Source organism: Xenopus tropicalis, chromosome 1, assembly GCF_000004195.4.
Source record: "Xenopus tropicalis strain Nigerian chromosome 1, UCB_Xtro_10.0, whole genome shotgun sequence".
In the NCBI taxonomy this organism is placed as follows: Eukaryota; Metazoa; Chordata; class Amphibia; order Anura; family Pipidae; genus Xenopus; species Xenopus tropicalis.
The window spans coordinates 133022167-133035546 of NC_030677.2; the positions used below are offsets into that span (position 1 = coordinate 133022167).

Sequence of the window (13380 nt, forward strand, 5' to 3'; positions counted from 1 at the left end):
CTGCAATGATTTAAAACACAATGCTCAGCTTGTTGTAGATGAAATGGTTAATGTATCTTGTTGGCTTTTTATTCTCAAGAAGAAAGGGAGGGAAAATAAAACCTGTATAATAAACTACTGCTTTATTAATTTATTATTTGCTTTCGTTAACAGTATTGCCAACTAAACATGATCATTTTTAAATTTTTGATTTGCACAGTTTGAAGCTGGAATGTGAAAAGCTGGCCAGTGAGAAGACAGAGATGCAGCGACATTATGTTATGGTAAGGAAGCTGCAAGGCGAATGCAAACTCTACTTGCATCTTTGCTGCCCCCAATTCTGTCTGTATTTTTATGCACACCAAGCTTGAATCGCTTAAGGCAAAGTACCATATTATAGGTTAAAGTATGGGATATGCTGAATGCTCTTCTGTCAATTTATAACATTTCCAAGGCCTCTAACACAGTGGTTATCTAATGGGTTATATCCATCTCTTCTAGTACTACGAGATGTCGTATGGACTGAACATTGAGATGCACAAACAGGTATGCTCTCTTATCTCTCTACTTCATAATAAACATATTTAATGCAAAGTCCTTTCGCATTCCATTTGTCCTCTGTTTTTTTTTTTTTTTTTCTTTGTGGAAAACCTCAAGAATTAAACATAGCTTGAAAGGATTTGTTTATAGACTACCCATGTGTATTTATAGATAGTTTAAGTCATAGATAGTAGGCTGAGACACTATTGAGATTTGTTCAATTGGAAATTCTTAAGAGCTGTATATATTAACTTTATCCTTAGCTGTTACCACTGATGAACATTCCAAGAGCATATTTCCTATAATGCTATGCCATATGCATGTGTGTGCTGTAATCATTGAATCTGTTGTCCCAGCTATTGGACTAAGAGTACAGGTATAGGACCCATTATCTGGGAACCTGTTATCCAGAAAGCTCTGAATTATGGAAAGCCCATCTCCCATTATAATCAAATAATTATCAATTTTAATAATGTATTTTCCCTTTAAAAACAAAACAGAACATTGTACTTAATCCCAACTAAGATATAATTAATCCTTATTTGGAAGCACAACAGTCCTTTTGGGTTTAATATTTAAATGATTTTTTTTATCCGGAAAACCCCAGGTGCCCAGCATTCTTGATAACAGGTCCCATACCGATATATTGATGTATATGCTTTATTTTCCATATAACCAGTTGTGCATGTGTTTAAATGAGCCTCTCGTAGATGAAATATAATTTTGGGCTGTTTGATTTTCTTTGTCCTGCTTGTGCTAAAGCAGAGCTGTTTTATACATAGTGAAGAAACTGCTTTGTGGAGGTTAAAAAAAATCTTCTTCAGTCTGGTGTTTGAAGGAATAGTGGTTATTTGGTTCAATAGAGAATACTGTTAATGAGAGATGCAGGGTTGATTAAGGGTGCAGTGGACTTAAAATGAAAGCATTTTATTCCCCTGCTAATTGGAAATGTGACTGATAAACTGATGTGAATGCCTAACACCGTGGTAACTGTAATGTTGAGGGTTGCATTTCCACTTTTACAGGGAACTTGTATATGTAATTATGATTTAAATAGAGGATTACTGAGGATTAGTCTTAATTAGAATATAATTTTCCATTACTGTCGTTTTTGTTCAAATTAGCAATGTAAACAACGCCGTAATACTTATGGACTTCATCAACTGCTGATGGCCCCAATGAATTGCTGCATCAGACCTGCTTAGTAATTATCAGGGTTTAAATGCAATACTGGCTCTAAATGTTCTGTCACTGTTTGCTACCGGGAAATTAATTAGATGCTTTAGAGAGTTTAATGATTTAAGATTTAGTGGCTAATGTAACGTTGAAGCTTGTTTTTCCAAAATATGTTGCTTGTATTTTAAATTTTCAGTATTATGCTGCATACATAATTATGCATTTAGTGAAATATTATGCCATCATATTGCCACCTGTATTTTTCTTCTCACCCCCCCCTCAACATTTAAAAGCAAAGCTACATAATCTCCCAACAACTCCAAAATTGATCTTTATACAACCCTCCTTAATGCAGATTTACACATAATCTGGCTGTCTGTTTATCGCATTAGGAACTACAGACAGCCCTAGTAAACTACGGACTTGGCTGTATTTTCTTTTAATCTCCTTCCTCCTCCTTTCACCAAAACACGAGGGGGTGGGGAGGAGAGAAAGGGGGTATATCTGTCTTTGTTTTCATTTACTAGACAGACGGCCTTGGTTCCTTTCAGGCGCTCATCCAGATGTACTTACTCGATACCCTTGTAATAGAAAGCAGGTTATAATTCTGTGAAGTTGCCCTGCGGCATAATTGCACAGAGTGCTACAGATCGGGTTAGGCTTATTAGATTTATGCCTCTCAGGGTTCAAGAGAAAAGATCTCCAGAGACCTTGGAAGGACCCTAGTAATTGGTGGCCTTGCTATTTTAAACCTCCCGTGCATTTGAAATGTATTTTTTTTTTTTTTTTCGTGTGCATCCTGTCTTGTTTTTCTTGGCCCTATTCAAGCATGCTGACTTTTTTTTTTTTTTTTCCTTCTGTGGGATATTATTTCATTGGAACAGAAGATGAAGCCAGTGATTGAGGCAGAGCTCTGTGACTTGGCAAATTGATGAAAGGATAAACACACACACTGCTTTAACTATGTGGGGTCGATGTTTCCAGCTTAGCCCTCCCCCTTGTTTTGTTGCTCATCATCAGTCATCCAATGTTGATTTTGATAGAAAACTATTAAAGTGAAACCTATGGGGAATTTGTCATTCTGAATGGAAAGCTAATGCAATTAGTACCAATTAAAGTACATTTAGTAAATTGGATTTAATCTTAATTAAGCCCGTGTAATGTTGCCAATTTTTAACAATTATGTTTGAGAACATAATTAATTTAAATTTTTGGTAACTGAGTAAATAGTGTTGCTTAAAAAATGTGGTGGATTTGGGAAGATGATGTCCTTGTTGGTTCTTGGAGAAACCAGCAGCAAATTGCAGGGGCTTTATGGGGGGCCGAACTGTGCTTTTTCTTCTGTTGTGGAAATAGCTATTCTTTTTAGCACTGACATAAAGTAAAAGCAGAATGGGTATGAAATGAAAAATAGTTTTAAGATGGGATGTATATCTTACTATATACATTATAGATATATATATATATATATATATATATAATATACACGTGTGTGTGTGTGTGTGTGTTGACATCTTTATGCTCCATGCATAGATGTATCATCTAAAGATGTGAATCGACGTTGAAGGAGTTAACTGCAGCAGTATGGGTAGAAGTGAATCCGACGCTCTCGCCATGTAAATTTTATTGCTAGTCCTGGGCCACAGCCATTTTGAAGTGCTGCTGAAATATTAATTGAGCAGACATGAAAGGGCTCGGCAGTCTGATAGGATGTCATAATCGTAGCTGCAGCAGTCGATGGTAAATGATGATAAATGGCATTAGAATCCTTTTAGCCAACTGTAATAACTTCAAGGAGGGAAGCAGTATGGATTTGCATTATATCTGATACCCTCTAGTACCAAGTGGATTGCCAATACTGCTTGTTTAGCATTTTCTAAGGGCAATAGGATATTGATTTTTGACTTACAAGGAATAGCTCTATTTTCACCATTGAAAAGTATTGCAGGTTGTTAAGGAGAAATTGACTTGAAGAGGCCTGACTGCTGCCCATCATGGAGAAAATAAAGCAAAACTGCCGAAGCATGGTGGAGCAGTGAGATGGGCCCTCAGCAATTTGTTGCTATTAATTTACCATGCTCGACAGCAAATCAATCGGCATCTACTTCATCTGCAGGAGAAAATGCTGTCCAGGGCAGATAAAAGGCCCTGCGTGTAACAGTGAATAGAGTGGATTTTCCAAAAGGAGGCTGAAGTTAATGTGTAAATAAGCGAAATCAAAGCTGCGGCTGTAGAAGAAACTGTTTTTAATTAGGTTTGGTCTTTTTAGTGAGCTATTTTCTAGAATAGCTTTGGCCTGCATTGCGTGAAAGATAAATAGTCCACGGAGGTTCCTTGTCCATTGAAAAGAAATATATCTTGAGTTTTTGAGCATTTTGGTTTTTTTTCTTCCAGTGTAATATCTCTTGATATAGAGTATAAATTTGTGATATATTTTCTTTTTTTCTTATCTGGGTTATGTGTCTATATTTTATATTTGTCATGTGTATACACATAATGCATTACAAGCACCATAGACAAAAATGACATGCAATCTTTTTTCTTTGCGCTTCTTCATGCAATTTTAAGATATGGTGTAAAGGTAATATTCATACACAGGCCTATAATGTATGTGATCTTTAATTTGGGAAACTGGTTATCCAGAATGCACTGAAAACTGTCCGTGCCATTCCCTGTAATGTATTTGCGGTTGCTCTTTTATAGGTATAGGATCAGTTATCCAGAAACCTGTTATACAGAAAGCTCTGAAGTTCATCTTCCATAGACTTTATTTTAATAAAACAATTCTAATTTTTCCAAAATGTTTTTCTTTTTCTGTGTAGTAGTGAAACAGTGTCTTGTACGTGATGCCAACTAAGAAATACAGGTATGGGACTTTTTATCCACAATGCTTGGGGTTTTCTGGATAAGGGATCTTTCGTAATTTGGATCTCCAGACTTTAAGTTTACTAAATAATCATTTAACCATTATAAACTTAATAGGGCTATTTTGCCTCCCATTAAAATTAATTATATTTCAGTTGGGATAAAGTACAAGGTATTGTTTTATTATTGCAAAAAAAAGGAAAACATTTTTAAAAATTAAAATTATTTGCTTATAATTGAGTCTATGGGACATGGCTTTCCTGTAATTTGTAACTAACTGGATTATGGGTTTTCATACATATTCTTAATCCTTATTGGAGACAAGTAACCTGTTGGGTATATTTAATGTTTATATTGTTTTAGCAGACCTGAGGTATGGAGATCTGAATTACAGAAAGACCCCTTATCTGGAAAACCCCATGTCCTAAGAATTTTGAATAGCAGGTCCCCTACTTGTAGAATAATACAAATCCATGTAAATGATGTTGACTAAACCAGCATAAATTTTTACAAATATAGTTGTATTGGGTTTATTTAATGTTATGGTAAATTGTAGACATGGTGCTCCAAAATATGGAAAGATCTTATATCTGGAAAGCCACATTACCCAAAAATTCAGGCTGTATTGGGTTTATTTAATGTTATGGTAAATTGTAGACATGGTGCTCCAAAATATGGAAAGATCTTATATCTGGAAAGCCACATTACCCAAAAATTCAGGCTGGTAAACCCATACTTGTATATAATATATTTATTTTCCTGACCTTAGGTTAAAAAAAAAAATCCTTCTTCAATCTGCACACTGGCACTAAAATAATGTAAAAAAACTTGTAAATATATTTGGTTCATAGCAGCAACACGGACGTGATGTTTTGGGAAACGTGTATAAACAGATATATGTATGTGTTTATGTATGACTGTAACCATGTGCGCTTTTAAAAAGTATGTGAACATCCAGATAACATTTGGATAACCACTATGTTAACATTTGCCACATGTAAAGAATGATATAATCCCCTCTCCAAATAACACAAGAATAACAAAGGAGTGGGTCAAATCTATTTAGAATGAACGTATATATGATAGTTAGTGGACCTGTTATCCAGAATGTTTGGATAATTCAATAATTTTGTACCGTATCGATTGGTTGTTAAAAATTGCGGTCAGATAACTATAAAATCTGTGCATGTTTCGTGTATGTAACGATATCCTTGGGGGACCTACAATGCATTTTTTCAGAAAGTCACTTTTGTACAATTGGTGTCTGCCAACTATGTTATGTTCAGAACTTTTATCCTTCAATTTCAGTTAGAATGTTAGTTTTAAATCATTGCATTGAAACGTGCGATCAATATCCGAACGTTCGTCAAAAGAAGGCTAAGGGGCTGATTTACTAATCCACGAATCCGAATCCCGAATGGGAAAAAAATCGGATTGGAAACGAACATTTTGCGACTTTTTCGTATTTTTTGCGATTTTTTTTGATCGCCGCCGTGACTTTTTCGTAGGCGTTACGGCTTGCACGAATTGTCGCGACTTTTTCGTATTGAGCGCTAGTAAATGGCGGGCAAACCTTTCCGTTTTTTTGCGACGGCTACGAAAAAGTTGCGACAAATCGCGCATGTCATAACTGCTACGAAAAAGTTGCGACAATTTACGGAAAAAGTTGCGACGGCGACTGAAAAATCGCAAAATACCGATCATTATGAAAAAAACGCATTCGGACGCTTTTGATCTGTTCGTGGATTAGTAAATCGGCCCCTAAATGTGTATGGCCACCTTAAGCCAGCATCACCAGTGATGTTGCCCATAGCAACCAATCGGCAATTAGAAATGGTCACCTACAAGTTAGAAAACAAAAGCAAAGGTCTAATTGGTTGCGATGGGCAACAACATTGGTGATATTAGCTTACACGTCTACTAAAAAATCATGCAAATATCAAACCAATAGCATTGTTTTGCTGCCAATTAAGGATTAATTATATATAGTTGGGATCAAGTACAATTAACTGTTTTATTAGTGGAGTCTATAGGAGATGGCCTTCCTGTAATTTGGAGCTTTCTGGGTACCAGGTTTTTGGATAACGGATCCCATACCTGTGTATATATAATTTAGTATTATTTATATATTTTTTTTAGCTTAGTTTATATACAGCTAATTTAGTTTCGTTTTTATGCATTTTATCGCTACAAAATGAAGCAAAGTAGAAAAGGAAGGCTTTCCCCCTTCCCCCTTGCTTTATCTATATTGTAAGATCCTTTGGCTTATGACAGTGGTAAAAGCATTCAGTCTGCCCATGAGGATATTTCCAAGCTGCACCTGTGGCTCTTTAATTAGCTTTGGTTGCTTAAGTTGTCCTGCTCTTGCTGATTTATTAGCTTTTTTATCCTTTTGAAAAGAGTTACCAAGAGGCTGTTTGCTTCTAACTACACAGTAGAAAAACTAATGTTTTGTCAGAAGTGTCAGGCTTCCATTTCCCACTCCATGTTTTTCTCTCCCCGTTAAGTTTTTTTTTTTTTAATGAGGGCATGCAGCAGATTGTGTTGCTGTTTCACCAGGCAGAGAGGCAAAAGGAGAGATTGCATACATATGCAAGTAAAACCTTCTGCTGAACGTCTTTTGTGATATTGCCATCACCATAGTCTGTCATCTGGCAAAAGAGGGCTTTGAAGTTGAGAGTTTCACTTCTTCTGCTAGTGATTCTGAAAAGCTGAGTTTGGTGTTTCCTGGAAAATAAGAGAAATGAAAACTGCTGCTGTTAGTGGTTGTCTCTGTTACACACACTGTCACATACACTATGTTCCCTTGGGCATGTACTTTATAAGTGATCAGTAGTTATCAGATTGTGATATCTCGCAGCTAAGAGTGCAGAAAATGGCATAAATAAAACCTGTTTACAATATTTGTGTGACAGTGTATATATAGTATAGCGTAGCACTACATACTCTACAACTGTGCTAACAGGAACAAAATCATATTTCACTTTCCTTGGTTTAAAGTACAGTGAACCAGTATCCTTTTGTTTGTTCAGCAGATTGTTGTATCTTAGTGTCACATGTGGCTGACAGCGAAGTGCCCAAGCTATGCCTGCTGACTTCATTGGGAAGCACCTGACTTCTCTAGTAGAGGTGGTTTTTGGACTGAAAATGAATAGACTTTAGAGTATTATCGGGTGCCTCGCACTGAAGGCAGCATGTGGAAGCAGTGATTCTGGTTGCCTACTTGCCAGTGCAAATACAGTGGCAGAAAAACCACCTTGTTTGCCTTACAGACCATTTTTTTTGTGCATGCAGTCTGTATATACTACAAATGTGCAATAATATAAGGATATTAGGAGTCACCAGGTAGTTTCATGACCATATAAAGTCATAAGACTGCATGGAGTGTGCTTCTTATACAGGTTGTGCAATTATAATCTCGTATTTTACAACATCAACTACATTTTTTTTATGATGCACAAGTGCTATATGTGTACATTAACAGATGATCATCACTAATGGGCTTCTATAAATTTTTACATTTGAGTTTTCGTGTTTTTTCCACTTAATAAATACCAGACGTTCCCTAAGCATATAATATACGGTACAAAGAGTTCTTTATATTACCACAAATGAAAGTCAAAAGACTGTCAAAATGTAACCGTGACCTCTGTTAGCAGAAACGTTAACACACAGATATGTGTCTAAATATCAGCCAGATACCCATTGGCAGGTTTAATAATCCATTAGAGAATAAGCTGTTGTCCTCTCCAGATGAGTCTTTGTAGGCTTGATGTATCATTTGATCATTGGCTGCTGGATTAGATCACATGGATTTGACACAGTGCATTGTTGGCCAAATCAGATCTTGGTGCATATGGCTGCCCTTAATATATAATCTACAGAAAGAGATGTTTAGGTACTTTCTATATAGAACCCCATTGATAAAACAACTTTGTTCTTGTTTTTCAGGTTTTATTTTCCCAACTTGCATAAAAGAGAAAAAAAGGTTGCAGCATTATAGTGCCTATATATTCTTTCATAAAAATAGCCATATCCGAACAGACAGAGACCTTTCTGTTATGTATTAATTGAAAAGCCTTTTCACTCTGCTTGAATGAAAACCCACAGAATTAACCGGTTGAATAGGAACACCCCAGCCATCTTTTCTGGCAGTGTGCTCGTAATGCAAGTGCAAATAGCAAGTAGTGATTATCTCGAAACAAGTTTGTAAATGAGTAGTTCACCAGCTCTAGAGCTCTGTCATTGATATGCTGGCAACTTTCTTGGGTAAACATAATAGCTGTAATCTGTGTCTAATTGTCAACTCTAAGCTATAATATTGTTAACAAAAATTATACATTGATGTTCTTCTGAAATGAAAGTGTGCTGTTGCCTGGAATTCTGACAATATCCGCAGATTAGTTTTATTCTTGTAGTGTAAGAACTATGAAAAACAGCACTGGAAAATTTAAGAGACCCAGACAAGACTGTTTACTGCATTTTGGTAAACCAAAGTATTACTCAGTGGCTTTAAGCCACATCCATTAAACTCTGCAGAACTGTGGTTTTGCAGTCTACAGCAACCAACAAAACATGTTGTGTCTTCAGTGCTTGGTTTCTGTTCCTTTTTTTTTTTTTTTGCACTACTTTTGCGAAAAAAAAAGCGAGAGAGAAACCATTTTTTGATGAACTGCTATAGTGGGGCATTTTGAGTGGTTTGTCCATTGCCCTGTTTCCTATTCCCTTTACAGGACTTTTAAAACCAGGAAATGTAAAAAAAATTAAAATATCTTAAATATTTATACTAAATTATAATTAGAGGTGCACTCGCCATTCTTCATGAAAAAAAATCTGAAATAGCTAAAATTATTTCACTAAACTAAGCTGATCTTGTAAATTCACTGAAAGTCCCATCTGGGAGGTAGAAGGCATAGTATGGCAAGTATGCCATCAGTGGAACTTGCTTGCTTTTGGAGTCTGGTAATGTTACCTATTGTATTGGAACAATCCTCTAAACATCAACTTCAGCATTCATAGGATACACTTGTTTTATTATGACAGAGCAGACATACAAGGATTAAATCACCATATGCAATGCAATGTGTTGGTCAGAGTGGTGTAAAGATCACTGATATTGAATGAAAGGTTGAAAAGGGTTTGATGGCTGTCAGGAGAATTGCCGTGTGTCTGAATATGTGAGGCCAAGTATAGGGGTTGGTGAAGGAGGAATAGTGATCTGGGATGCTTTTCATGGTTTGGCTAGGGTTCTTGGATCTTCTGTTTTAAAAGATAGAAATTCGACTCTTACTATATGCAGCTTTTTTCCACCCCTGGTAACTGCCCACACATTGCCGTCGGAGGCAAAGTTCTCACTTTGGCCCATGGCAGATGTGGCCCTGTGAAGCATTGAAAATGAGTCTAAATAAAAGGGCAGGGAGGTGTCCACTCCTAACAGGTACAAAATGTAGCATCCTTTGTATTCGGCCATGCTATAATATGTCCCACAAATAGGTTATAGTTATTCATTCTCAGCCTGTTTTAAGTACCATCTTTTTTTTAATTGCTTTCCAGGGGCAGAAGTTTTGTGCTTTGTATTTCCCAGGGTGCAGTGTTGGTGTGATCCACATGTAGGGAGGTTGTTACCTGAGCTGCACAGCATGCTTTGGGACAAGGTCTGCTTTAGTACAGTTAGACGCTAATATCCTTTTAAAATATTGTTTCATGGGAATAAACCAATGGTTAGTTGTGCCTGCTGACACTATTCTATACTTATGCCTGGATGAATAAATCCTAAACCTTGCCAAGTAAATGCATTCCACTGATCTGTAATATAATGTCTTTTTTTAAAGGTATGGTAATAAATGAATTTCTGTCTAGTCAAAGTAGGAACAGAACATTTCTTTTTACTTTTTCCTGTGTTGTCCCTTTTGCTCTTTAAGTGCCTGTGATAACACATTAGACTTCTTCATACTTCAGTGTTCAGCTAATTTGACCTTGCATTAGTAAGTCTGGCACAGAACTCAACCTCTCAACCTTCATAATGCAGTGTATTACCCTCTCAATCATTCTTAACCTTTGGAGCAATATTAAAGTATTGTTACCATAGCATCAAGGATATGCTTAGGATAATAAAGATGAAAGTCTTGATAAAAATGTGAGAATGAATTATGGGGAGGTTAGAAACACTTTATTTTTAAAACTCCAAAATAAATCTTTCACTAAAGAATATTTGACATTTCTTGCAAACATTATTCTTTTTAAACAGGATCTATGTTTGAGAGCAAATGGTGTGCAAGTTGTGCCTGCCAAGTTAGGGATCATATGGGTGGGGTCTTCCTGGTGTGAGTGGCCATGATGTATAGTGCTTGGGGGCATAATGAGCCATTATTGCTCATTATGTGAATGCATCTGAAGTGGTAGGGGTAAGTGTGCCTCCCAAGCTTGTGTCACATGCAAGTTGTGTCACTTGCTCATTATAAGCATGTGTGTGCCCAACATAGCCACCCGCATCAGGAGCTTCGTCCTGGAACTTAGTGCTGCTGAGGGGCATATTTAGTGGAAAAAGCTATTGTTTCCCACAGTAGGAATCTGGGCTCTATTGGCCTACATCTTCCAGGGGGGAAACATTATTAGTGATAGGTGCCCTTTTAAGGGAGGCCCTGCAGTTCTGCACTTACATGGATTAGCTGGACCCCCTGCTCTTAGTGAGCCTCAAACTTGGGAGGGCAGAAAATCTAGTGTCTGCATGTTTTTTTTTCTCCCCTACAAAGCTTTATGTACTGCTCCTGCAGTACAGCCTCACAGGGATTAAATGGGGGGGAGTTTGAATTTACAAAGTTATTCCAGTAATATTTTCCTTTATACCATGTAGGATTTTTACATCATTCCTAACATTTAGGAGGTTATTACAACCCAGTGTGCAGTGTCTGCTGAATATGAATGCAAACTACATGGTATATAACTTGTGTGTCTGTATTTTGTTTATATGGGTCACCTTCCCCTTTAACATTATATTATATAAGAGTTATTTTTCAGCAGTGCTGAATCTAAGGAAGATGTCTGGAAATGGTTATTTATGAAAACATAATAGTGTGTAGTCATATTTAATCTATATTTTGCTTATAGGCTATGACGTTATGAAACATTCTGTTTTAAATCTGTGAATGTGGCAACATACCTTTTTAATATGTATGGTAAAAACAAAAGTGTGAACTGACCTTCAAGAGGGAATGGGTTAAATTACCATTTATCTCCTCAACAGAAGTTTAATAAGTTGCATTCTTGTGGAATGTGACACCTAAATCTGAATTACTGGTAAAGGATGGTAATTTGTGTGCATAAAGTGTCAGTGTGAACTCTCACTGCTAAATATTTGAGTGATTATGCGGTTAAGAATGGTAGCACCAGTTAACAGTATTTTTACACACACACACATACACACTCACAAACCCACATATACCCATGTATGCATTTTCATACATATTACTTAAGGAAAAACACTGATACGCTAATAATGTTAAGTACATAATAGTGTTTTAAAGTCATTAAGGTTTTATGCACTGTTGCTCTGCTCTGGTAAAAATGGTGTATTTGCTTCAGAAACATTACTAGGGCAATGACAGGAACCTTGTTGGTGGTTGCATGGTGAATTAGCAGATAAAGAAATGAGAAGAACCAGTTTCTGTTCACTTCCTGCAGATATGATTGTTCCCACCTAGGCTTGTTGATACAGAGGCTCTGTGGCAAATATTGGCACCACAAGATACATACAATTCAAATATTCAAATATATATATATATATATATATATATATATATATTTTTTTTTTTTTTATGAAAATGTTCTAAAAATTGGATTATTATGTAATCTAATACAATTTATTTGCTCAGATTGGAAGCTGTGCTTGTCAATGCAGTTTTACTAAGATGTGTATAGGAGTGGATCCTCTGTGTGTCTCTGTGTGCCCTCAGCCTTACAATTGGGTCATAATTTCCACTATGCATTGGATTGAGGATGCACAGATCCAGTCCTCGATCCAATGGGGAAATCAGAGGGCCCCATACACAGGCCGCCTTTAGGGCAATGACACATAGAGCTACTTGTCTCGACTTCAAAATAGACAATACTGATAATTGTCTCTTGTGTGTTTTAGCAGAGACGATTCTCAGTATGGTCTATGGCAGGGTATGTATTTCTGACGTTTTGTAGCCGTGACAAGTAGACATTTACACGTAGTGCTGTGTGTCATAGGCCTAACAGTAATAAAGTGGTGTTAAGTGTAATATCCCATAGGGAGATATAAATCTCTGCTACGGTAGGCAATTAATCTCCCTGAAAATGGGGATCGCTGTTGGTAGGACCCACACTTAGCTTCAGATTTGTTAAGTGCAGCGAAGTTGCCTGCAGGTGGACTGGGGTTTTTGGATAAGGAATAGTTTCCATAATGTGTAGCACCATATCTTAAAGGGGAAGTTGCATTCAAAGTTGATCTTTTAATCTTTTTTTTTTTTGTGTTTGTGGTTTTCTTATTCAAATTTGTCATATACCTGTCAGACTTCGAATGGAAGGTTAATAACTCTAAAACCTTACACAAAAATGAAACCAGTTAAAAAGCTGCTTAGAATACATCCATGTATAACCTACTAAAAGTTTTATTTAAAGGTGAGCTCCCCTACTACTAAAATAACATTAAATTAAACACTGCTTTTACCTTATAGTTATCAGAAAGTTTGCATAAGCAAATGGCTGACCTTGTGAAACATACTGGATTTTTTTTTCCTTTCTATTGCATTTCTTATGACATTGTGATAAATGTTCGTTTTATTTAATTTTTAACTG

General features: G+C 36.4%; 1 protein-coding gene across 5 annotated transcripts in view; it reads left to right on the top strand.

Annotated features, from left to right (window-relative positions):
• tle4 (transducin like enhancer of split 4) overlaps nucleotides 1–13380 on the top strand; it is an 89051-nt gene that overhangs the window by 4687 nt on the left and 70984 nt on the right. For all 5 annotated transcript variants that reach the window (XM_012960982.3, XM_012961061.3, XM_012961022.3 and 2 more), the window contains 2 exon segments: nucleotides 200–263; nucleotides 481–525. In XM_012960982.3, the coding sequence (XP_012816436.1) occupies nucleotides 200–263; nucleotides 481–525 (109 nt within the window).